General features: G+C 41.0%; 1 protein-coding gene across 3 annotated transcripts in view; it reads right to left on the bottom strand.

Moving 5' to 3' along the window:
* Positions 1-26395, bottom strand: part of pps (protein partner of snf) — a 593176-nt gene extending 566781 nt beyond the window's left edge. For all 3 annotated transcript variants that reach the window (XM_070095224.1, XM_070095226.1, XM_070095225.1), the window contains exons 1-3: positions 26212-26395; positions 15712-15833; positions 12806-13325 (exon numbers count right to left, since the gene is read on the bottom strand). In XM_070095224.1, coding sequence (XP_069951325.1) covers positions 12806-13325; positions 15712-15833; positions 26212-26275 — 706 coding nt within the window. In that variant the 5' untranslated portion in view covers positions 26276-26395. The remainder of the gene's footprint in view (positions 1-12805; positions 13326-15711; positions 15834-26211) is intronic.
* Positions 26396-27559: the final 1164 nt, after the last annotated feature.

Raw genomic sequence — 27559 nt, forward strand, 5'->3', positions numbered from 1 at the left:
TTTCAATAAGAGCTTCACTCTTCTTTAAGGTGTCAGACTCCAATTTATTCCTGCCATGCTTTGAATTTACGTTGTGTTAAGTCATCTTTTAATCCTCACCATTTCTTTTAAAGCCTGTACGCCTATCGTCTGAGTAATTTCTAGATTGGGGTGTAACTCTGTGTTTTCTTTATTTTATCCTTGATTGTCGGTTCAGGTCATTCGACACAGGCGATATACCCGAAGGGCAGCATAGATCTTGAAAAGATCTGAGAGTCAGTTCCTACCTCTCTACCTACACTGGTCCCCCTTCCACACTTAGTCGACCACCCAGTCAGCTACACACCATTCTAGCAGCTGTTCCTCAGTTGTAACACGACCAGAGTTTCACGGTGGTTCTTTACTGGTGACTCGACTGCTTTACAAGTGTTGTGGTGGTCAGAGAATCACAACCCCTGGTCATCAGAATCTCTACTCGTGCTGGAGACACTGTCTTGTTTCAACAGTCACTTCCATCTGTGACCCCCCACCATCATCAACAACAGCTCGGCGTTCCAAACCACAATTCAGAGCTACGTGCCCAGAACATTGGCATGGCACCATTTTCAACTACATCAGTGTGTACATATTAGCTTTGAATCACTAATTGATTATATATTTCATTTTTTCTTTATGTTTCAAATAGGATTAATTTCATGTTTAAGTGTTTTATATTATTTACTGATTTTCCTTATTAATAAAGTTGTTTATCTTATTATGTTGTTATTGATTTTTTCAATCTTTTTAATTCCCTAAGGAGGAACCAGCTTTATCAAATACTCTCTGAGGGTCTGATAGGGCTGCATGAACCTTCACAATGACAAGCCAAACACCACAACAGGAAATGTAACATTTTATTGTACCCATGTTCCATCCTACTCCATCGCCTGCCTTACGTAGCCTACACAATTCATCATTGGGTCATGTACAGGAGCATAGATTACCGTCTAGTACAGGGGTGGACAACCTCTTTAAGTGTGCATACCAAATTTGGCCATATCTTTGATACAATATCTCTGGAAACATATGGGGAATATTTCCCCGCTTTTCTTGGAACGGATACGCGATAAATGTCGCATTATTTTTTTTGAGATGAAACCAGAGGTTAGCGTGCCGGAAAGAAGTCATTTTCGTGCCAGGTTTGGCACGCGTGCTAAGGGTTGCCCACCCTTGGTCTAGTATCAAAACACTTCTCCAGGCTTAGGTTGAGGCCTACAAGCAACGTAACCTTCAGCCTCCAAGACACTGGGTAAATTTTCAAGATTTTGAAAAAAAAAAAAAAATCGCATCTTCAGTGGCATAAAATATGGTAAGCTTTTTCAAGTCTACAGAGAGTATGGAGAAAGCATAGTTATATATAGTCAGGAGAGGAGGTGACAAGGAGTTATAGTGCGAACTGACTACGTTGGGTCAGGAGGGGTGTGTTCGCAAAGGAGTATGTAAACCAAAGGTTCAAGGGTCCTGCCAGTTGGAAACTTCCCTGGTTCTGGGTGGTGGTAGTGTGGTATACTCACCCTGGACCAATTCATGCAGTATAAAGCTCTGCTATGATGTAAAACACAGGCATTGTTGATGTTATTGGTGCAAAAAGCACATCTGTATTCATATATACCTATGGACAAATCTGTAGCCATCATTCTTTCTCTGCCTACTGAGGCACCCATCCTGATGCTGATACTAAAGATGATTTAGCCACTGCTCATGTCTTGGACAAGGGGAACAGACACACAGCTGAGTGCATCCAGAGTACAGTATAGTCACTACAGCCAACATTCATCAGAAGATCAGACCGAGCTACAAACTAGAATGGTTACATTCAAGTAGTCAGTGGAAAGACATGGAGAGGCCTGGTATTATGAATATCCAATCCTCCTGTGTCCTTAACTGCACTTTCAACAGAAGCCTCTGTCTAAAGTTCACCACAGGGATGCCTAACCACTGGCACTGTCATTAACTACCACTTTCAATATATCTACTTCCAAAAAGGCATTGCCTGGGGCCTTCTACCACAGCCCTGGTGGAACCCTCTATTCTTGCTATTCCAAGATATGATTCACCTTTACAACAATCAGCAAAAAATTATCACACTGGGATCACTAGTGCTGGACAAAAGCAGCTTACACTATGATGATGGATAGTCTTAATGATTTAAATACAGTACGTATATCTCTGTATCAGCACATAAAACCAGTTCATAAAAAAGTTTCTTCATTAACCCTTTGAGGGTCGACAGGCCCTCTCCGAAACTCGTTCTCAGGGTCGGCCAAATTTCAAAAAAAAAAAAAAATTATTTTTTCTTATGAAAAAATAGAGTATTTTTTTCTAAACATTATAGGCTAAACAAAAAAATTTTAACGTCAATACTTACCGAGATATGGAGGTGTGAAATTTGCCAAAATTGAACAACATATGGTAACATCGCCAACTGCCGTCACCCGGTATTTTTCTATTTACTTTTTTATGTACTATTTTCAATTATTTTTCAATTTTTCTTTTTCTGAGTAACTTTTATGGCCTCTGAGGCCAACATGATCAGTATTTTGTAAGTTATTTCTTTTTCAATACTACACAATAAGGGCGTAAACACTGTTGTCATTATTTTGTTTACAGAAAATATTTACACAAACAAACGATATGAAATGTTGTTTATTACTATTTTTCTATATTTTATATACACATATACAGTCACAGGGAATGTTTCTAGAAGTTCTGCAGCCTGTGGAACTCTTTGAAACATGGTGTCATGCACAGTGGAGTTTTGCACTCCTCACACATAAAACGAGTGTCTCTGCGTTGTTGTGTGCGTTTTCTTGTATGTGCACAGACGTAACACCTCTTCTGAGCCTTTTTCTTCAAAGCAGTAGCAGGCAGTTTTACCAGGAAGTGATCACCATGCTTCAGACGAGCAGGTAGTTGTTGATAATTTGGTGGGCGGTCAATTGCAGGTGCTGTTCCTTGGTACTTGAATACTATTTGTCTGATGACAGACAAACAGAATTCGCCGTACTGTGGTTTGTTTCTGGTGCTCATCTTATACATATTATAAGCATTGAGCATGGAAATGTCCAGAAGATGGAAAAACAGTTTGATGTACCACTTATAACTCTTGCGAACACAATCAGCAAACCCAATCTGCATGTCACATTTGTCCACTGAATGCATGTTGAAGGTGTAATCAATCACAGCTGCAGGTTTTAGAATGGGTTCATTTCTCTCTCTATGCTGCCTGCCACTGTTTGCCATTTCATTAGGGTGAATTGATGACAACAGTGTGACATCTCGTTTGTCATGCCACCGAAATGCCATGATGTCATTGGCAGCAAACGCCTGCACCTCACCTCTACGAGTGCCAGCGTCAAACCTGGGCATATGTTTTCGATTTGCACGCACTGTGCCACACACATCTGTCATGTTCACTCGCAAAAAATCACTGAGTGAGGGGCTTGTGTACCAGTTATCTGTATATAATATATGCCCCTTACCAAGGTATGGTTCTATCATTGTTCGAACCACATCACCTGAGATGCCCAATAACTTCCTGGTATTTTGCAATGTATAACTTCCAGTGTACACAATAATATCCAATACCAGACCACTGTAACAATCACAAAGCACAAACAACTTTATACCAAAGCGTTTCCTCTTGCTTGGTATGTACTGCTTGAAAGAGAGTCTTCCTTTGAACAGAATCAAAGACTCGTCAATTACAAGCTTCCTGAAGGGATAAAAATGCGTACTGAATTTCTGTTTCAGATACACAAACACATTCCTAATCTTATATAACCTGTCAGTTCTGTCAGGCCTGGTTTTATCTGAGAAGTGAAGCATACGTAACATTAGCACAAATCGATTCACTGGCATTATATCACTGAAACCTGGTGTTGCAATCAGGGGGTCTGTTGACCAGTATGATTTCACTTTGTGCTTATACACATGTGGCATAAGCATTATTGTGGCAAAGAAAAGATACATCTCAGCCACAGTTGCCTCCTTCCACTGGTGTAGACGTGATTTTGGTGAAAGTAATGTGTTTGCCATGGTGTACTCGTAGTATGTGTTGCTTTCCATGACAATACTTTTCATCAGTGGTTCGTCAAAGAATAACTCGAAACATTCCAGTTCAGTGGCACTGTTCCCAAGTGCACAAGATGGCCGTATTCCACTTTGGCTGCCATCAAACTGGTGGGGATTTGGAACAAAATTGACAGCTTCCTGCCAATCCCAGGTGCGGTCTGCTGGTGGGTACTGGACAATGACAGGTGGTTGTGGTTGTGGAGGTTGTGGTTGTGGAGGCTGGTGTGGTGGGGGAGTGGGGGATGGTGGCCTTTGTTCTAGATCAGCTGAGGCAGCAGCGTGGGTGGCGGCGTGGGTGGCAGCGTGGGTGGCAGCATGGCCCACTGCTGGTGCCTCACCGCCGGCACCACTACCACCACGCACATTTTCCATCCCAATTGCAACAGTATCTTCGTCATTTTCACTGTCTGTTCCTGTTGTACAGCCACGGGATGTACTCCGAGATACACTCCTTCCCCTTGGAATAGCATATGGCACATTTCCAAAGCGCATATATCGTCGTATATACTGACGCTTCACTGGGGAATATTGCACTTCACTATCACTACTGGAACTAGTTTGAAGAGCTTGTAGTTCATATTCACTATCACTATCATCACCCATGCTCTCATCTGAGTCTGGGATTTGGGAAAATAGAAGTTTCCTCTTGGGTTCTGGAACAACTGAACGTGAACACGAGGGCCCAGCACCAGAGGTGGAAGGCTGAGGGTCGTCTGGGTTTTCTTCACTATTACCGATATTATGGTCATTAGTTTCGGTCAAAACCTCACTAAAACCACGAAACTCATCTTCACTGGCACTTCCATCACTATTAGAACTGTCACTGGGGAACAAAAGTGTCCCAATTCGCCGAGGAGTGAGGAGCTTCTTACAGCGAGGCATGGTGGACATTGTTTACTAAAAGGGCATTCCCACAATGCACCACTGGGTCCCAGATTTTTTTTCTACCGCGCACACCGACCACGCTGACCCATTCTCTCACACCTAGGCCTACCAGCCTTTTCGCGCGAGATTTGAGGCCGCTAGAATTTATGCGTACTAGTACGTCAAAAACCCCTACGCGTAAGACGTACTAGTACGACGAAAACCCTCAAAGGGTTAAACATGATGTATGCTCAGATGTTTTGAACAGGGAAGGAAGCTTAGAGACCTGTTACCTACCAACCTGGGATGTACAAGTATGTATGGTCTCCCTAAAACCCACAAGCCTGGGAACCCCTCAGACCTCATTATCTCAAGTACAGTGGACCCCCGCATAGCGAACTTAATCCGTGCAAGAGGGCTGGTCGTTATGCGAAATGTTCGCTATGCGAATTAATTTTCCCCATAAGAAATAATGGAAATAAAATTAATCCGTGCAAGACACCCAAAAGTATGAAAAAAAAATTTTTTTACCACAAAAAAATGTTAATTTTAGTACACACAAACTGAAAAAGGCATGCACAATTACATGACACTTACTTTTATTGAAGATCTGGTGATGATTGATGGGATGGGAGGAGGGGAGAGAGAGTGTTAGTGTTTAGAAGGGGAATCCCCTTCCATTAGGACTTGAGGTAGCAAGTCCTTTTCCAGGGTTACTTCCCTTCTTCTTTTAATGCCACTAGGACCAGCTTCAGAGTCACTGGACCTCTGTCGCACAACAAATCTGTCCATAGAGCTCTGTACCTCCCGTTCCTTTACGATTTGTCTAAAATGGGCCATAACATTGTCATTGAAATAGTCACCAGCACGGCTTGCAACAGCTGTGTCAGGGTGATTTTCATCCATAAAGGTTTGCAGTTCAACCCACTGTGCACACATTTCCTTAATTTTTGAAGTAGGCACAATGGATTCCACAACTGGCATAGGCTTCTCAGGGTTAGCCCCAAACCCTTCAAAATCTTTCTTAATTTCCATACTAATTCTCACCCTTTTTACCACAGGGTTGGCACTAGAAGCTTTCTTGGGGCCCATGGTCACTTATTTTCCAGAAACAGCACCGAAAACACTGTAATAATACGAAATATTCCGAGTGTATGCTTGAATGTTACCGCGGAGGCTGGCTGGTAAACAATGGACGTGTCTCGGACGAAGGTCGCTGAGCGGGTTTTTGTCCACTATGCGGGGCAAAATTTTGGCGAACAAAGCGTTCGCTATGCGGATTGTTCGCTATGCAAGGCGTTCGCTATGCGGGGGTCCACTGTATAGGCAACACACCACATAAACTGGCTGAGGCAGAGGTAAAATACCTTGCCAGTGTGCTTGGCACTATCAGTAATGCACACCTTCAATTTTCCAGCAATCTTCTACCTATGACCAGAGATACTGTCACACTGGATATGAAATTTACTACTTTGAAAGGTTAACTGCTCACCAATGTACCTACAGAGCAGGCTATAGCTTGACCTCTGTGACAAGGCCTCAAACAACAAAGAATGGCCTGTGCCACACAAGAATTTTGTTGATTTCACCTGAGTTGTGTGTGAACTACAACTGTTTCTCCTGGGTAACCAGCTTTACATGCAGCAGACAGGTATAACCACAGAGTTCCTAATTAACACAGTCTTTGCAAATCTACACAAGGAGTTCTTCAAGGCCGAGAGATTCCATGACATCATCCCTGACGGATTCCTGGATTAATTATGTCGATGATATCCTCATCACTGCACCCAACATACAGTGGACCTTCGGGTAACAATTTTAATCCGTTCCAGAGAGCTTGTCCTCAACCGATTTTATTGTTAGCCTAATTAATTTTCCCCATAAGCAATAATGGAAATCCAGTTAATCCATTCCAGACACCAAAAAGTATTAAAAAAAAATTTTTTTTTTACATGAAATATACAATTTCCTACACAGAAACAATGATACATGAAGAAAAATACTACATGCAGAATAAATACTACATGAAGAATAAATGACACTTACCTCTATTGAAGATTTATTGATGAGTGATGAGATTGGAGGAGGGGTGATGATGGAAGTGCATTATTGTTTGGAAGGGGAATCCCCTTCCATAAGGACTTTAGGTGCCAAGTACTTTCTCGGGGTTACTTCTTTTTTTAATGCCACTGGGAACAACTTGACAGTCACTGGACCTCTGTCGCACCAAAAATTTGTCCATAGAGCTCTGTATCTGGCGTTCTATTAAGATTTTCCTAAAATGGGCCACAACATTGTCATTGTAAAAGTCACCAGCACAGCTTGCAATAACTGTGTCAGGGTGATGTTCTTCCATAAAGGCTTGCACCTTTGTCCACATTGTACAAATGTCCATAATCTTTGAAGAAGGCAACTACCTCCATCTCTCTCTCCCCTCCTCTGAAGCAATTTCCTCAGTTGTGGTCTCTTGCTGTTGCAGATGCTCTTGCAGCTCATCAGTGGTTAGTTCTTCATCGTCGTCCTCCACCAACTCTTCCACATCCTCCCCACTAACCTCCAACCCCATGGACTTCCCCAATGACACAACAGATTCCTCAACTGGTATAGGCTCCTCAGGGTTAGCCCCAAACCCTTCAAAATCCCTCTCTTGTACACATTGTGGCCACAATTTCCTCCAAGCAGAGTTCAAAGTCCTGCAAATCACTCCCTCCTAAGCCTTACCTATAAGGTTTATGCAACTGAGAATACGAAAGTGATCTTTCCAATACTCTCTTAGGGTCAATTCAGTGTCTGAGGTCACTTCAAAGCACTTTTGAAACACTGCTTTGGTGTACAGTTTTTTGAAATTTGAAATGACCCACTGGTTCATGGGCTCGAGGAGAGAAGTGGTATTAGGAGTCAAAAACTTCACTTTGATGAAGCTCAACTCCCCCACAATTTGCTCTGGCAAGTCTGGAGGATGAGCAGGAGCACTAATACCAGGAGGCCCTTGAGGTCCAATTTATTTTCCAGGAGGTATTTTTTCACAGTGGGGCCAAACACATGATAGAAACAATCATGGAAAAGTCCCAAGTGGACCATTCCTTGCTGTCTGCCTTCCACATTACACACAAATTAGCCTTGACAGCACTGTTTTTCTTGACAGCACTGGGGATTGCAAAGGCTTCCCTTTGCAATCCCCACTAGCATTACTACAAAACATTAAGAGTTAGCCTGTCTTTCATAGGCTTGTATCTTGAAGTGCTTTTTCCTCCTGTGTAATGTAGGTCCTGTTTGGCACTTTCTTCCAAAACAGGCCTGTTTCATCACAATTAAACACTTGTTGGGGTTTTAATTTTTCAGTGTCTATGTACTCCTTGAATTCCTGCACAGATTTTTCAGCCACGTTTTGGTCACAACTGGCAGCCTCACCATGCCTTATCCCACTGTGTATGCCACTACAATTCTTAAATCTCTCAAACCAACCTTTGCTGGCCTTAAAATCACTAACATCAGGACTAGTTCCAGGCATTTTCTTAATGAGATCCGCATGCAACTGCCTTGCCTCTTTACGTATGATTGACTGTGAAACACTATCTCCTGATAATTGTTTGTCGTTGATCCACACCAATAACAGTCTCTCCACATCAGTGAGCATTTGCGATCTCTGTTTTGTAAGCATACTTGCACCTTTTGTAACAACAGTTTCCTTGATTGCCTTTCTGTTGGCCAGTTCGGAGCCACACACACTCCACTTTCATACTTTGCAATTATCTCTTTCTTCAATTCGAGTGTACACCTCACCCTTTTTACCACAGGGCTGGCACTAGAAGCTTTCTTGGGGCCCATGGTGGCTTATTTAGAAGTTACAAGCACTAAAAACAATGGAATAATACAAAATGTATCGAATGTACGTGTGGAACCATCTGCAGTGGCTTGTAAACAATGGCACACTAGCTGAAGGCAAGGCAGGTGAGACATGCTCAGGCCGGATGGACAGGCGGACGTGTTCAGGATGATTGTCCTTAACCGGGTTTTTCATTGTTAGCCAAGCCAATGCAGTGGTCCCTCGTTTTTCGTAGTTAATCCGTTCCGGGAGCTGCTACTATTAACGAAATCTATGATTTGCGAATCAATTTTCCCCATAAGAAATAATGTAAATACAATTAATCCGTTCCTGACACCCAGAGGTACTAAAAAAAATTTTTTACATGAAATATAGATGTAATACATAAACAATACAATGGGAAATGATGAATGAAACATTAACAGCAAAACACTTACCTTTATTGGAGATTCTTCTTAGTGTATGGGAGACTGGAGAAGGAGAGAGAGTGGATTGTTTATAGTTTGGAAGGGGAATCTCCTTCCAGCAACACCTCAGGTACCATTTGCTTTTCTGGGGTTGCTTCTCTTCTCTGTTTCTTAATGCCACTAGGACCACCTTGAGAGTCACTGGAGTTCTGTCTCGCAAAATAACTGTGGAGAGAGCTCTGTTTCTGGCGTCTCTTTAACACTTCCCTAAAATGGCCCAAGACTTTGTCACTGTACATGTTGCCAACATGGCTTGCAACAACCTTGTCAGGGTGATGTTTCTCTATAAATCTTTCCATCTTACCCCACATAGCAAAAATCTCTTTAATTTCTGAAGAAGGCACCATCTTCCATCTCTCTTCCTCCTCCTCTGCAGCAAGATTTTGAGCTGCAATCTGTTGCTCTTCCTGCTGAAGCTCTTGCAGCTCCTCAGTGGTGAGCTCTTCGTTGTGGTCTTCCACCAATTCTTCCACATCCTCCAAACTCACATCCAACCCCATGGAACTCCCCAGTGCCACAACTGATTTTGCAACAGACATAGGCTCATCAGGGTAAGTCCCAAACCCTTCAAAATCCCTCTTGTCGGCACAATCTGGCCACAATTTTCTCCAGGCAGAGTTCAAAGTCCTGGTAGTCACTCCCTCCCAAGCCATACCTATAAGGCTTATGCAATGGAGGATGCTGAAGTGTTCTCTCCAAAATTCCCTTAGGGTCAAATGAGTGTCTGTGGTCACAGTCAAGCACCTGTGAAACATTGCTTTGGTACAGAGTTTTTTAAAGTTTGCAATGACCTGCTGGTCCATGGGCTGGAGGAGAGGAGTGGTATTCAGGGGCAAGAACTTTACTGTGATTAACCCAAACTCCTCGAAAATTAGGTCATCCAAGTTTGGAGGATGAGCAGGTGCATTGTCCATTACTAGCAGGCACTTGAGATCCAATTTCTTTTCCAGGAGGTAATTCTTCACACTAGGGCCAAACACTTCATTGAACCGCTCGACGAAAATTTCCCTCGTGACCCATGCCTTACTATTAGATTTCCAAAACACACACAATTTACTCTTCGTGAACACTCTGGAATTTTCAGAATGGTACACTAGTAATGGCTTCACTTTGAAATCCCCACTAGCATTAACACAGAACATTAGCATCACCCTGTCTTTCATAGGCTTGTGTCCTGGCATTGCCTTTTCCTCCTGTGTAATGAAGGTCCTCTTTGGCATTTTCTTCCAAAAGAGGCCTGTTTTGTCACAATTGAACACTTGTTCAGGTTTCAGTCCTTCAGCCTCTATGTACTCCTGGAATTCATGCACATATTTTTCAGCCGCCTTGTGGTCCGAACTGGCAGCCTCACCATGCCTTACCACACTGTGTATGCCAGTGCGGTTCTTAAATCTCTCAAACCAACCTTTGCTGGCCTTAAATTCACTCACATCACCACTATTTTCAGGCAATTTCTTTACCAAACCTTCATGCAATTGCCTAGCGTTTTCACAAATAATCAAAGTCATAAGAGTATCTCCTGCTAATTCTTTCTCATTTATCCACACCAATAATAACTTCTCAACCTCTTCGAGTACTGGTGATCTCATTTTTGTCAGCATAGTTACTCCCTTTGCAACAACAACGTCCTTGATTTCCCTTTTCTTGGCCACTATGGAACATATGGTTGTGTAGGGTTTCTTATATATCCTGGCCAGTTCGGCCACACTTGTACCACTTTCATATTGTTCAATGATGTTTTTCTTAAATTCAATCGTATTTCTCACCTTCCTTACCACAGGCTTGGCACTAGGAGCTTTCTTTGGAGCAATGGTAGCTTATTTAGTAGTTGCAAGCACTAAAATAAATGGAATATCATGAAATATTTCGCTGGAGCACGTAAGGGGACCTTCACTCACTGGTAAACAATGCCAGACTGGCTGCCGCCCCGGCTCACACCGTGAGTACGCGTCTCGGACGAACTACGACTCACGAGTCAACCTATGAAAAGCAAGCCCATGTTTATACGAAAATACCCCTATGATTTCCGAAATCTATGATTGCCAAGAACTACGAAAAGCAAGGGACCACTGTATTTTTACACTAAAACGCATCGCTATCCGATTTTATCGCCAGCCAATGTCATCGTTACCTGAGGGTCCACTGTACTTGATCTCTTTTGGCTCGAGAGATGATCTCGATGCTATTAAGTTTTCCATTCAGCTTACTTCAGAGAAGGAAAACAATAACTCTTTATTTCCTTGCATACTGCAAGCCCACCAATCTAAATTATCTCATTAATTTCTGTTCTCACCTCTATACTAGAAGTAAGAGAGGTGTTCTGTTGGGTTTCTTTCTAAGGGCTCTCAGAATCTGCAGCCCTAATTTCCTGGAAGACAAGTGTTTTAAAATCCCTGAGATCTTTCAGTTTACATTTTCCTTCCACTTTCATAAAGGATTGTAGGAGAAAAGTACAAAGAACAATTAACACACTAAGAATCGACACCAACTGTAACCACATTTAAATCTTCTGCACTCCCATGGTGCCTGAAAATGCTGCAAGGTTCATGAGAGTCAGTTTCATCAGTGCCACCATCACCACCACTATCAAAGACATTATGGTGTCCAAGAGGGTTAATGCCAATTCCAAGGAGAATGCAGGCACCTACACCATTCCTTGTAGAGGTTGCAATGAAATAAAACATGGATAAGATGGCAAAGAATTTGTCTACATGTGGATACAAACAGATATGCTTGCTGCACGAATGACATCAACAATGTCTGTTTTACATCATAACATGCATTTACACCACAACAATTTTCCCAGGTCAAACATGATTATTCAAGAATAAAGATAGAAACTTAAAATAATTTAACTGGCTGTGATTCATACATGTCATCAACAAAACCAGGAAAATTTATAGCTGGCAAGACCCTTGGGTCACAAACTCCTAAGTGCACATTGCCCTCCTGACCAGACATAGTCAAGTTCGCACCACACGACTCCTTGTCACGTACTCTCCCAACTTTATATACCAAAGCTTACCGTGTACTTTGCATAGACTTGAAAAAACTTGGTCTCCAAATGAAACACTGTCTCAAAAGTTTTTTCCCATTCTACTACAGTCACTTTTAATCAGAGCTAGTTCCTCATGAAAGACAAAACAGTAATCTCAAAAACAAAAGGAATGAGAAGCAAATCATTACAAAGGATGAAAGGCTTTCAGTTTGATAGGAAAATGCTGACAGTGAAAAGAGATAAAATACTATTATGGGGTAATATCACCAGAATAATGCCACAAGGAATGGTGCTTGCCTCAACAATATTTCTAATTCATATAAATAACGTAAGAGAAAGAATACAAAGCTATATGACTGTCTGTGGATATAATTTCTTTTTTTTTTTTTGGTGGAGTTTCGGTTAAGCCAGTGACCCTTCCCTCACTCCAAGTGTATAACAGATGGGTTCAAATGTAATCGAATAAATAATTACATGAAATAATACATACTTAATGCTTGATTCATGGTATCTACAATGAAGTTACACTATGTTGATTACAAAACATGAAAGTCATACCTGTTGATGCTAAACAATGTGGGTTATTCTTATCTTTTTTTATTTCCATATTCTTTATCACATCTTTGTTGCCCTCCTTACAAATAACTGTTCGAACTCTTCCTCTTCCTCTTCCTTTAACAATGGCTGTATCCTCCTTCATAATTCCTCGTCCCCTTCCTTCTGCTGCCATGTGTTCTGGATCTTCTATATTCTTCCTACCTCTCTGTTTGCCTTTCATCTCTTGTGGATCATCCTTTTCTGCCTCAACTTTCCCTCTGCCCCTTCCTCGGCTACGTCCTTTATTTTTTGCCTTCAGTGCTGAAGGATGGTCTTTTTCATTTTCATTTTCAGACACTGTACATTTTTCTTCTAGGTCCTCAGCAGCAGTCTCATCTGATTCTTGGTCTTCTTCTTCCTTTACCCCTTTACTAATTAAGCCCACAGAGACTTTTTTCATTTTTGTTAATAATTGGTTTTCATCCAGCTGTTGTCTCTCCTCTTGCAATTTTTTCTGATTCTCAGCCAAAATTTTCTCTACCTAGAAAACAAAAATTCAAATACATATACTACACATACATTTCTTTTTTTCAACACTTTCACCATCATTCACACATAATCACTGTCTTTGCAGAGGTGCAGAGATACAACAGTTCAGCTGTCACTCCAAACAGCAAATATCCTAAACCCTTCCTTTAAGGTACACGCATTGTACTTCACACTTCCAGGACATAAGTCCAGCTAACGGGTTTCCCAGAATCCCTTCACAAAATATTACCCCAAACAGCTTGTCAAGTCCCGAAAACCATTCGTCTCCATTCACTCCTACCTAATATGTTCACACATGCCTGCTGTATGTCCAAACCCCTTGTACACAAAAGCCTCTTTTATCTTCTCCTTCCATTCTTTCCTAGGACAACCCCTACCCCTCCTTCCCTACTGATTTATACAACCTCCAAGTCATCCTATTTTGCTCCATTCTGTCTAAATGACCAAACCACATCAACAACCCCTCCTCAGCCTTCTGAATTATACTTTTAGTAACTCCACACTTTCTGTTAATTTCCACACTAAAATTTCTGCACGATATTTACACCCCACATTGCTCTTAGACATGACATCTCCACTGCCTTCAGCCTCCTCCTTGCTGCAGCATTTACAACCCATGATTCACACCCATTTAAGAGTGTTGGTACCACTATACTCTCATACATACATATCAATGAATTTACAAACCTAGACTAAATGCACTTTAACTGGAAAATTATTTAAAAAATTATTATAAAAGTGAAACAAAAAAGTGTATCTATAAAATGAAATTTTTTTACTACGTAACAGTTAGTGAATAAGTTACATACAAATAATATTTAACACAGTTACAATATGAATCACATAAGCTATATAAAGTAGGACCCCAGCTTATGATGTATGCCTTCTCTAAATCTATAAGTGTAACATAAGGATCCTCACCTCATCTATTACTCACTAAATGGTTGAGTGCAAATACCTAGTCTACACATTCCCTAACCTTCCTAGATCATCCTTGCTTTATTGTAACCTTATTTTTCCATCTTGCCACTAACTCAATAATAATTCTGCCAAGCATTTACCCAGTAAACTAAATAGGCTTGTTTCCCTATAATTCTTACTCTCTTTTGTCCTGTTTTTCCCTAATACAAAGGAATTACAAATGCTCTCAGATAATCCTTAGGTACCTTATTACTTTCATGCACATACAGAATAAAATGCAACAATCACTAAAACTATATCCCTACTTACTTTAATAACTCAGTCTTAATTACATCTGTCACAGCTGCTTTACCACATTTCATTTTACCCAATTCCTCATGCACTTTTCCCCACATCCACCACTGGCTTTCCCTTCTATGAGATGCTATTCCTCCCTGTTAAATGCATGAGGTCAGCACTTCCTATCATTATCAACATTTAAAAGCTGCTTAAAATATTCCCTCCATTCTTCTGGTACATCCACCTCCTCATCTAGACCCCCATTATTATTATAATCAAAAAGAAGCACTAAGCCACAAGGGCTATACAGCTCTAGACCCCAACTCTTTCAGTTTTTATTGCCATGTCCATATGCTCTCCAGGCTCTCTCAATTTATTAATCTATTAAAAAAAAACTTCTCAACAAAATTTGCTGATAAAGACACCTGTTCTTTCATTGGCATTCCTTTTGCACTTTCTCATTACTCTTTTAACCCCTCTTTTTTCTCCATTTAATCTGCCTTCTGCAGATCACTTCTACATTGTAAAAAGCCCTCATTAGCAAACTTTTTCTCCCTAACAAACAAGAGTTTATGCTGTCTACTGCATGCCTCACATCCTGTCCTTTGCCTTGTGGTATCCTCAGTTTTGGCACCAAACCAATTCCAAGTGAGTGGTGTCAAACTCTAAGTCATATTCCACATAAGATCTAAGAGAAGTCTTCTGTAACCAAACTTCTGCCACCTGAAGCACTGTATAGGAAAGGGAACACAAGGCTTCACATCAAGAACTCTCCAACCAAACCCTATAGTCTGCAGGTCTAGACAGTCATGCGAGAGAACAAGTGAATTGGTTTTCATCAGAACATTGAATTCTTTCAATCTATTCACAGAACAGTAATCACATTCTTATTAATAAGCCTAATCTCATCACTTGTGTTTAGGTAACCAGCATATCATTATCCCATGACAGTGTTTCAGAGAGCTGGTAGTAAGGATGCTCTCCATCAACCCACCTTTAGAGAAGAGGGCACATGCCTGTGCTGGCCCAACAGCCTTAATCATTAACTTATCCTTTGATATCCTTTCAAATTATTTTCCAGTAACAAAGTATAATTATGCAACAATGTAGACACCTAAAATTAAAGTAATTGAAAACAATAATGCTTCTCAACTAGTTGTCAATTATTAAAAACTTACCTCTTCTCTTTCTGCTTTATCCATTTGTCTCTGTGATCTTCGCTTTGGTGGGGTTTTCAGAGGAGTTCCACCACTTGGTGTATAAATGTTATTTCCAGCGAGAGGAGCATCTTCAGGTTCTCCTGTAACACACATTAGCAGAACCAGTGAAAATCAAAGAAACTATACATTTTTAAAACTTTAGCAGGTAGGTTATGTTTAATGTCGTCATCCTGTGCCTCAGGATTACCATGGCTAACAAAATTATTTAAGTGCACGAGAATTTGCTGCTGTCATTCTGATCTTCCCCACTAAAGGGATTCTGCATCTATAGTGCTCCAGTACTGTCAGATGTTTCAGTGCCTACCATCAGTGTCTTAAATGGACTCCAGACACTCACAGATAATATAATTTGTTCCCTCCTTTAGCAAGGGCTCACTGAGCAGGCCTAAGCCTTCCTTTGTTAAGACAGATGGATCACAGCTAGAGGAAGGAAAGCATGAGGAGGAGACTATGGTGCAGCGAGTGATTATTTTTTAACACATCAGCCATCTCCTACCAAAGTAGGATGACCTGAAAAAGAAAATACATTCACCATCATTCATTTAATAGCTGTCCTGGCAGAAGTGTGTAGACATCACAATTCAAATAATCTTCCAAACTGCAACATTCCCACACCTCCTTCAGAGAATAGGACCTGAACTTCTCTCCTCCAAGGCTCAAACCTGCAGGGTCTTACTGGCCATCAGTCAACACCTTCCACTAGGACTGGCTCCTGGCTACCCTGAACATGCATCTTAAAAAAGCCAACTCTAGTCTTAACCCTTCCAGGGTCCATCTCATAGGTCTACAGCTTTGAAGCCAAGGTCCAAGCTGTACATCTATGCCAAAATTCTAGTGGCTTCAAATTTAGAGCGAGGAGGCTGGTAGGCCTACATCTAAGAGAATGGGTCTGCGTGGTCAGTGTGCAGAGTAAACAAAAAATTGGGGCACCCACAATGCATTGTAGGAATGCCATCTCGGTACGCTCTGTTAATCATGCCTGGCGGCAAGGAAGCTCTCACTCCCCGGCAAATTCTGACTCTCCTCTTCCCAACCACTACCACCCTCTACCACCATCACTATCAGCCTCTACCACTATCACAACTGCTACGACTCTACCACCACCACTTTCGAATTTTTCTGCAAACTTTTTCTTAAATTATACGTGTTTCTCACATTCTTTACCAAAGAGCTGGCACTATAAGCTTTCTTTGGAGCCATGGTGACTTATTTAGCAGTTGCAAGCACTAAAATGAATGGAATATTATGAAATGTATTGTATGAACTAGTGGGATCATCCTCACTCTAAAACCTCCTTGCTCATCCGCAATCCTACATTCTGTCTTACCTCTAATTCTTTCAATAATAACCCTACCGTGCACTTTTCCTGGTATGCTCAGTAAACTAATTCCTCTATAATTTTTACAATCTCTTTTGCCCCCCTTTCCTTTATATAAAGGAACTATACATGCTCTCTGCCAATCCCTAAGTACTTTCCCCTCTTTCATACATTTATTAAACAAAAATGCCAACCACTCTAACACTATATCCCCCCCTGCTTTTAACATTTGTCATGATCCCGTCAGTTCCAGCTGCTTTACCCCCTTTCATTCTACGCAATGCCTCACGCACCTCCCACACACTCACATCCTTCTTTTCTTTATACCTAAAAGATGGTATACCTCCCTGGCCAATGCATGAAATTACTGCCTCCCTTTCTTCGTCGACATTTAAAATTTCCTCAAAATATTCTCGCCATCTATCCAATACCTCCATCTCCCCATCTATTAACTCCCCTACTCTTGTTTTTAACTGACATATCCATTCGTTCCCTAGGTTTTCTTAACGTGTTTAACTCACTCCAGATTTTTTTTCTTATTTTCACTAACCCTTTGACTGTCGCGGCCGTATATATACGTCTTACGAGGTACTGTGTTTGACGTATATATACTCATAAATTCTAGCGGCTTCAAATCAAGCAGGAGAAAGCTGGTAGGCCCACATGCGAGAGAATGGGTCTGTGTGGTCAGTGTGCACCATATAAAAAAAATTCTGGAGCACCCAGTGCATAATGAGAAAAAAAAAAACTCCAACCTTTTTTTTTAATTAAAATGCCGACTTTGTGGTCTATTTTCGTATAGTATTTATGGTTGTATTCTCGTTTTCTTTGTCTCATTTGATAGAATGGAAAACATATTATAGAAATAGAGATGATTTTGATTGATTTTACTATAAAAAGAACCTAGAAATGGAGCTCAAAGTAGGGGAAATGTTTGATTTTTGCCAATGTTCAAAAGTAAACAAATGATGCCATTGTCCAATAAATGTCCAACTAGCCATTCTAATATGCAGTCATGAATGGGTTGATGTTATTTATACAATTATTACAGTATTGCAGTAGTCTGCATAATAAGTCTTCTATTTTTTGTTTGAATAAAAATTCAAAATAGAAAGCAAGAGTAATATCAGAGGAGCCTGGAGACATGACTGATGAGCAAAGAAAATGTTATTTTAGAGCCAGGAATGTCTGCATTGTTCATTCTGGACCTTATTTTGAAATTGTCATATTTTTTAGTTTTCATGAAATTGGCCAAATTGCAAATTTCTGACCACATTATTAGGTAGTTGAAATCGGTAAATGGGCAGTTTCTTGTACTCAATCGATAGAAAAAATGGAGTTCTAAAGAAATAGCTATGAGTTTGGGCGACTGGAAAAATGGAATTAGCCGAAAATAGGGCTCAAAGTGGGCGAAATCCCCAATTTGTAAACAGCGCCGAGGTCGCTAACTTCGCGAGAGCATAATTCCGTCAGTTTTCCATCAAATTTCGTTTTTTTGGTGTCATTACAATCGGGAAAAGATTCTCTATCATTTCATAAGAAAAAATAATTTTTTTTTTTAATTTTGCGACACCAGGAGACACCTCAGGATTGGGGGTTGCAACAGTCAAAGGGTTAAAATTACTTGACAGTGCCTCTCCCACTCTATCATCTGCTCTCCTTTTGCACTCTCTCACCACTCTCTTCACCTTTCTTTTACTCTCCATATACTCTGCTCTTCTTATAACACTTCTGATTTGTAAAAACCTCTCATAACCTACCTTTTTCTCTTTTATCACACCCTTTATTTCATCATTCCACCAATCACTCCTCTTTCCTCCTGCACCCACCCTCCTATAACCACAAACTTCTGCCCCACATTCTAATACTGCATTTTTAAAACTATTCCAACCCTCTTCAACCCCCTCACTACTCATATTTGCACTAGCCCACCTTTCTGCCAATAGTACTTATATCTCACCTAAACTTCCTCCTCCCTTAGTTTATGCACTTTCACCTCTCTCTTAATTGCTGCTGCCATTTTCCTCTTGTCCCATCTACCTCTTACTCTAACTGTAGCTACAACTAAATAATGATCCGATATATCAGTTGCCCCTCTATAAACATGTACACCCTGAGATTTGGCCTCTGGACCCTGAAAGGGTTAAGGTGTATAAGTTAAATAACCATGCCACATATAAACTAAATAATGTAGATCTTGTTACAAAAAATGCGATTTCTAATAAGCATAGAGGTCTCCAGTGAATACTAGAAAGGACTGCCCTTCTAGCATCCAGCCTGTTACTGGGTTTTCGTAACAAGTAGTCAGCATCCTGGTCCAATTATCCATTAGAATTCAATAAGAATTATTAGTGCTTCAGGATTACAACTGGTAGGCTACTAACTAAAGAAATTAAAATTTAATAAGTTTATTAATAATGATGTCTAGGAGTATATTATCAAAGTAAATTAAATTAATCAGTTGAATATAATATAGGATACAAATTCCTACACTTCTCTCGTGTACTGTAGTATTGTGCTGAAGGCACATATCACATTGATACGACTTAAGTACCGTCTGGTACATTAACATTTAATAAGATATTACAAATATGTACAAGTAAGTTTGTGTGCATGTGTGTAAGTGCTCTAAGTAGTTCGCTATGTCTCATGACTCGACTAAACTTAAACCAGTGACTGACGAAGTCCTCACATCGACTAACTTCTTGACCAACCTGGCAATCAGAACAGCTTGCTTGAGCAATAAAACGACTGATGAGCTGAACAGCAATATAACAAGCAATAGCGACACAATCGGGAACAAGGATATAATATAACGACACTAAGTATGAACCATCAGCAGATCCTCCACGAAAGTCACAAAACTCCCATACTACCGAATCTAAGTTCAGCATAAGAAAATCCCCGACTGTGACAGTGCACAAATACCAGTACAAATTAGGTCAGAAGTTACAGCTCAGGACCTGAGTTGCTCAGAGTGTCTAATAGACACACAACCTCAATACAACGCCGAAAATCACTAAGTTTAGGTAATGTTCTGTGAACAGAGTTCCACAGAACCAACAACAAGAAAGCGACAGAGACGATCATCCAACAAGGGCCAGCAAGGGAGTTAGGCACGTCTTGTCAGGAATACATCCAACCATTAAGAGAGTATACCCCAGACTGACTACTCCAGGCGAGGTGTGAATCCCCCCCACTTGATCACGTGATTGCTCCGTGGACAGCTGCTGCCCAGCAACACCGAGAAGCCGGCAGGGAAACTAGCAACGAGCGATAATTACAGTAGTTAGACAATCAAGACTTGAACTATGAGCACTGAATAATTATATAAATGTTACATCCTACCTAATAAAAGTAACTAAGTCAAAATAATAATATAAAGCAATACATTTACGATTTAGCTATTATCGCAAATATAAGCAATATAAAATTATATGAAAAGGTAATATACATTATATACATTGTGACTCATTCAGGGGTCGCAATAATCTTAATACTTCTGATTGTGAAAAGGATTTAGGAGTTCTGGTAAGCAGTAATCTAAAACCAAGGCAACATTTCATTAGTGTTTGCAATAAAGCTAACAGAATCCTTGGCTTCATATATTATTTTTTTTTTATTATCACACTGGCCGATTCCCACCAAGGCAGGGTGGCCCGAAAAAGAAAAACTTTCACCATCATTCACTCCATCACTGTCTTGCCAGAAGGCTGCTTTACACTACAGTTTTTAAACTGCAACATTAACACCCCTCCTTCAGAGTGCAGGCACTGTACTTCCCATCTCCAGGACTCAAGTCCGGCCTGCCGGTTTCCCTGAACCCATTCATAATTTTTTTTTTTTTCAACAAGTTGGTCGTCTCCCACCGAGGCAGGGTGACCTAAAAAAGAAAGAAAATCCCCAAAAAGAAAATACTTTCATCATCATTCAACACTTTCACCACACTCACACATTATCACTGCTTTTGCAGAGGTGCTCAGAATACAACAGTTTAGAAGCATATACGTATAAAGATACACAACATATCCCTCCAAACTGCCAATATCCCAAACCCCTCCTTTAAAGTGCAGGCATTGTACTTCCCATTTCCAGGACTCAAGTCCGACTACAAGAAAATAAATAAATAGAAGTATAAATAATAGAAGTCCTCAGGTTGTTCTTCAACATTATATATACTTGGTTAGGCCTCATTTGGATTATGCTGTGCAGTTCTGGTCACCATATTACAAAATGGATATAAATGCACTGGAAAACGTACAAAGGAGGATGACAATGATGATCCCATGTATCAGGAATCTTCCCTATGAGGATAGACTGAGGGCCCTGAATCTGTACTCTATCGAAAGGCGCAGAATTAGGGGGGATATGATCAAAGTGTATAAATGGGAAACAGGAATAAATAAAGGGGATTTAAATAATGTGCTGAAAATTTCCCGCCAAGACAGGACTCGCAGCAATGGTTTCAAGTTGGAAAAATTCAGATTCAGGAAGGATATAGGAAAGCACTGGTTTGGTAATAGAGTTGTGAATGAGTGGAACAAACTGCCGAGTACAGTTATTGAGGCTAAAATGTTGTGTAGCTTAAAATTAGGTTAGATAAATACAATATACTCAGATCACAACATAATTGAGGTTCAGACATGCATGCGCGGAGCCCCAGACCGACATAATGAGATTAGTCACGAGGGAGCATTCACCAAATTCAACTTCAATAACAAAAACATAAAGTGGGACCAAGTAAACCAAGTCCTAACCGATATAAGCTGGGAAGATATACTAAGCAACACAGACCCCAACTTATGCCTAGAACAGATTAACTTGGTGGCACTCGATGTATGCACAAGGCTTATTCCTCTAAGAAAAAGGAGTAGATGTAAAATAGAAAGAGACAGGCGCTCCCTTTACAGGCGACAGAAAAGAATAAGAGAGCGGCTAAAAGAGGTCAATATATCTGAAATGCATAGGGAGACACTGGTCAGAGAAATAGCAAGCATCAAACTTAAGCTAAAGGAATCTTATAGGAGTCAGGAATCGTGGGAAGAACTAAAAGTCATAAATGAAATCGAAAGAAACCCAAAGTATGCCAAATCAAATTCAAGAACAACGTCCAGTATTGGGCCCCTATTTAAACAAGATGGGTCCTACACAGATGACAGCAATGAAATGAGTGAGCTACTCAAGTCCCAATATGACTCAGCTTTTAGCAAGCCGCTAACCAGACTGAGAGTCGAAGATCAAAATGAATTTTTTATGAGAGCCACAGAATTTGGTTAACACAAGCCTATCTGATGTTATCCTGATGCCAAATGACTTCGAACAGGCGATAAATGACATGCCCATGCACTCTGCCCCAGGGCCAGACTCATGGAACTCCGTGTTCATCAAGAACTGCAAGAAGCCCCTATCATGAGCTTTTACCATCCTATGGAGAGGGAGCATGGACACGGGGGTCGTCCCACAGTTACTAAAACAACAGACATAGCCCCACTCCACAAAGGGGGCAGTAAAGCAACAGCAAAGAACTACAGACCGACAGCACTAACATCCCATATCATAAAAATCTTTGAAAGGGTCCTAAGAAGCAATATCACCACCCATCTAGAAACCCATCAATTACACAACCCAGGGCAACATGGGTTTAGAACAGGTCGCTCCTGTCTGTCTCAACTATTGGATCACTACGACAAGGTCCTAGATGCACTAGAAGACAAAGAATGCAGATGTAATATATACAGACTTTGCAAAAGCCTTCAACAAGTATGACCATGGCGTAATAGCGCACAAAATGCGTGCTAAAGGAATAACGGGAAAAGTCGGTCGATGGATCTATAATTTCCTCACTAACAGAACACAGAGAGTAGTAGTCAACAGAGTAAAGTCCGAGGCAGTTATGGTGAAAAGCTCTGTTCCACAAGGCACAGTACTTGCTCCCATCTTGTTCCTCATCCTCATATCTGACATAGACAAGGATGTCAGCCACAGCACCGTGTCTTCCTTTGCAGATGACACCCGAATCTGCATGACAGTGTCTTCCATTGCAGACACTGCAAGGCTCCAAGCGGACATCAACCAAATCTTTCAGTGGGCTGCAGAAAACAATATGAAGTTTAACGATGAGAAATTTCAATTACTCAGATATGGCAAACACGAGGAAATTAAATCTTCATCAGAGCACAAAACAAATTCTAGCCACAAAATAGAGCGAAACACCAACGTCAAAGACCTGGGAGTGATCATGTCGGAGGATCTCACCTTCAAGGCCCATAACATTGTATCAATCGCATCTGCTAGAAAAATGACAGGATGGATAATGAGAACCTTCAAAACTAGGGATGCCAAGCCCATGATGACACTCTTCAGGTCACTTGTTCTATCTAGGCTGGAATATTGCTGCACACTAACAGCACCTTTCAAGGCAGGTGAAATTGCTGACCTAGAAAATGTACAGAGAACCTTCACAGCTCGCATAACGGAGATAAAACACCTCAATTACTGGGAGCGCTTGAGGTTCCTGAACCTGTATTCCCTGGAATGCAGGCAGGAGAGATACATGATTATATACACCTGGAAAATCCTAGAGGGACTAGTACCGAACTTGCACACGAAAATCACTCACTACGAAAGCAAAAGACTTGGCAGACGATGCAACTTCCCCCCAATGAAAAGCAGGGGTGTCACTAGCACGTTAAGAGACCATACAATAAGTGTCAGGGGCCCGAGACTGTTCAACTGCCTCCCAGCATACATAAGGGGGATTACCAACAGACTCCTGGCTGTCTTCAAGCTGGCACTGGACAAGCACCTAAAGTCGGTTCCTGACCAGACGGGCTGTGGCTCGTATGTTGGTTTGCGTGCAGCCAACAGTAACAGCCTGGTTGATCAGGCTCTGATCCACCAGGAGGCCTGGTCACAGACCGGGCCGCGGGGGCGTTGACCCCCGGAGCTCTCTCCAGGTAAACTCCAGGTAATGAGTTATAGGTAGTAGGTTGGTAGACAGCCCAGGGAGGTACTACCGTCCTGCCAAGTGAGTGTAAAATGGAGCCTGTAATTGTTTTACACGATGGTAAGATTGCTGGTGCCTTTTTTTTTGTCTCATACACATGCAAGATTTCAGGTACGTCTTGCTACTTCTACTTACACTTAGGTCACACTACACATACATGTACACGTATATATATACACACCCCTCTGGGTTTTCTTCTATTTTCTTTCTAATTCTTGTTCTTGTTTATTTCCTCTTGCCTCCATGGGAAAGTGGAACAGAATTCTTCCTCCGTAAGCTATGCGTGTTGTAAGAGGTGGCTAAAATGCCAGGAGCAAGGGGCAAGTAACCCCTTCTCCTGTATATATTACTAAATGTAAAAGGAGAAACTTTTGTTTTTCCTTTTGGGCCACCCCGCTTCGGTGGGATACAGCCGGTGTGTTGAAAGAAAGAATTATGCAGAAAATTCGGAGTGTGGAAATTAGGAGAAGGTGTGGAGTTCATCAAAGTAGTAGTCAAGAGGGCTGAAGAGGGTTTGTTGAGGTGGTTTGGTCATTTAGAGAGAATGGATCAAAGTAGAATGACATGGAGAGCGTATAAATCTGCAAGGGAAGGAAGGCGGGGTAGGGGTCGTCCTCGAAAAGGTTGGAGGGAGGGGGTAAAGGAGATGTTGTGGGCGAGGGGTTTGGACTTCCAGCAAGCGTGCGTGAGCGTGTTAGATAGGAGTGAATGGAGATGAATGGTATTTGGGACCTGACAAGCTGTTGGAGTGTGAGCAGGGTAATATTTAGTGAAGGGATTCAGGGAAACCGGTTATTTTATATAACAAGACTTGAATCCTGGAAATGGGAAGTACAATGCCTGCACTCTAAAGGAGGGGTTTGGGATATTGGCAGTTTGGAGGGATATATTGTGTATTTTTATACGTATATACTTCTAAACTGTTGTTTTCTGGACACCTCTTCAAAAACAGTGATTAAGTGTGAGTGAGGTGAAAGTGTTGAATGATGATGAAAGTATTTTCTTTTTGAGGATTTTCTTTCTTTTTGGGTCACCCTGCCTTGGTGGGAGATGGCCTACTTGTTGAGAAAAAAAAAACATGCAAGATATCAGGTACGTCTTGCTACTTCTACTTACACTTAGGTCACACTACACATACAAGTTCAAGCATATATATATATATACACACCCCTCTGGGTTTTCTTCTATTTTATTCTAGTTCTTGTTCATTTCCTCTTACCTCCATGGGGAAGTGGAACAGAATTCTTCCTCCGTAAGCCATGCATGTTGTAAGAAGAGACCAAAATGCCAGGAGCAAGGGGCTAGTAACCCTTCTCCTATATATATTACTAAATGTAAAAGGAGAAACTTTCATTTTTCCTTTTGATCCACCCCGCCTCGGTGGGATACGGCCGGTGTGTTGAAAGAAAGAAGAAATACATGAGTGGGTGTGAGTTGGACCTGACTAGCTTGTGCTACTAGGTCTGATGTGGCACTCCTTCCTTAAGTGGAAATGACCTGATTAAGTGGGTCACTGGGCTAATCGGGGAGGGGAGGGGGCATGAACCTGCTTCGCATGGGTCAGTAGGCCTGCTGCAGTGTTCCTTCTTTCTTATGTTCTTATGTACTTGGCTACAAACAAGACCTTATAAACACTCCTTGTTATGAATGTTAATATTAACTAGAGTAGGATATTTTACAAGATATGACCTTTGAGACCAAAACTGATTATTCAGGTGGTGGTAAAGAAGGCTTCGAGTTTTAATTAAAGGGTTTGAGCATCCAGCAGAATTTCTTATAAAAAGTGTGTCAATACATTTTAGATCAGAGGTTTGTTGTGCTGTTGAATACAAGCAAGGAAACATTCATAAATGGATTCAGGGAAATTGGTCAGCCAGGATTGAGTCCAAGAGTTTTCAAGTAAATTACCTGCACTCTAAAGAATAGGTGGGGATGTTGAGGTTAGAATTATCATGTGAAATGTGGTGTCTGCTTCTGGCAAGGAAGCTATCAAATAAATATTTAGTGTTTCCTCATGTGGGTCACCCTCCCTGGTGGTAAATGGTCAAAAGTGGTAATAAATGTCTGATGAATCAGACATTCAAGTATATATTATAACTAGTAACCCTAAATTTGCTCTACCAAAATTTCATACCTTCAAATAAGGAGGAGTCCATTAGCTCTTCAAGAGTGCCCAGCTGTTCTGGATTGGTGACCATGTTAAGAAGTGGTTCACCAAGTATCTCTCGAGCTTCCTCACTTTCAAGGACACTCTCAAGGCGCCGGAAAGCATCAGCATCTAAGGGTAGTTCTGCGTAGCTCCCACCACCTCCAACCTGCCCTGTAAGATAAAAATAAAAAATCATTGCAATGAAGTACAATAAACCCTTATATTACACAGTAGTTATATTCCTGAAAATGCTGTGTTAAACTAAGAACTTGTAGGAAAAATAGGGTTACATTCCTGGAAGCCCAAAAAAGCCAATATTTTTTGAGACCTCCAGATCTTACAAAAATAAAACTATATAATTATTGTTTATTATCATGATGTATTATGCTGTTTTTACTGCTTAAGACTTTACAAATGCAACAGAAATAATAGTAATTCTTACCTTAAATTGTGGGTGCTGGTGTTTGTTGAGGATTGTGAAGAGAGTGGAAAGTTATGCTGTGGCCCTACTGGATTCAGGTAGATGGTAAAGGTTCTGGTACTGAAATCGATGGTTACCTTTGATATACCTTTGAAGAATTTTGAGAGTATATCTACTCTCTGAGCCCGGCCATGGGCCAGGCTTGTCTAGTGCTCGCCTGGTCTACCAGGCTGTTGCTGCTGGAGGCCCGCTGCCCCACACATCCATCACAGCCTGGTTGATCTGGCAGATGGTGAAGATACTTGTCTAGTTTCCTCTTGAAGGCTTCAACACTTGTTCCAGCAGTGTTGTACTGGAGCTTGTATAAATTCAGCAATGGATTTCTGGGCAATTTTACCCTGCAGTACATTATACAGTTGACAGTAAGGCGATGGAAATAAATGGTGTAAAATACCGACACAATGGAAATATAAACACACATGCAGTATAATTTGATCCTTTATTGACAACGTTTTGCCCACACAGTGGGCTTTATCAAGTCACAAACAGATTTAACTGGGCAAAATATACATGAGTATTTATAAGATGAGAATGCTGGGTCAGGTGGTGAAAGCTGCAAATGACAATCTTCCAAGTAGAGTGAGAGTCTAAAAACTTGGGTAGCTTTTAAAAGAGATTGGATAAGTATATGAGTAGACCTTTTGCAGTGTTCCTCGATTCTTATGTTCTTATGTGGGATAGCAATGAAGAAGTTTCTTGGCAAGAGATTCAGCTATGTTATAGAAGCAGTTGTTCTGGTTGAAGTTGTTGTATGTACAGATAATTGACAATTCCAGGATATTTCGGTATTGAGTGTTGTCTTCTCTGGCGATAAGTTTTGCATTTCTGTAGTTGATTAAATGGTTGTGTGAA

This window comes from Cherax quadricarinatus, chromosome 49 (assembly GCF_038502225.1).
Source record: "Cherax quadricarinatus isolate ZL_2023a chromosome 49, ASM3850222v1, whole genome shotgun sequence".
NCBI classification, from domain to species: Eukaryota; Metazoa; Arthropoda; class Malacostraca; order Decapoda; family Parastacidae; genus Cherax; species Cherax quadricarinatus.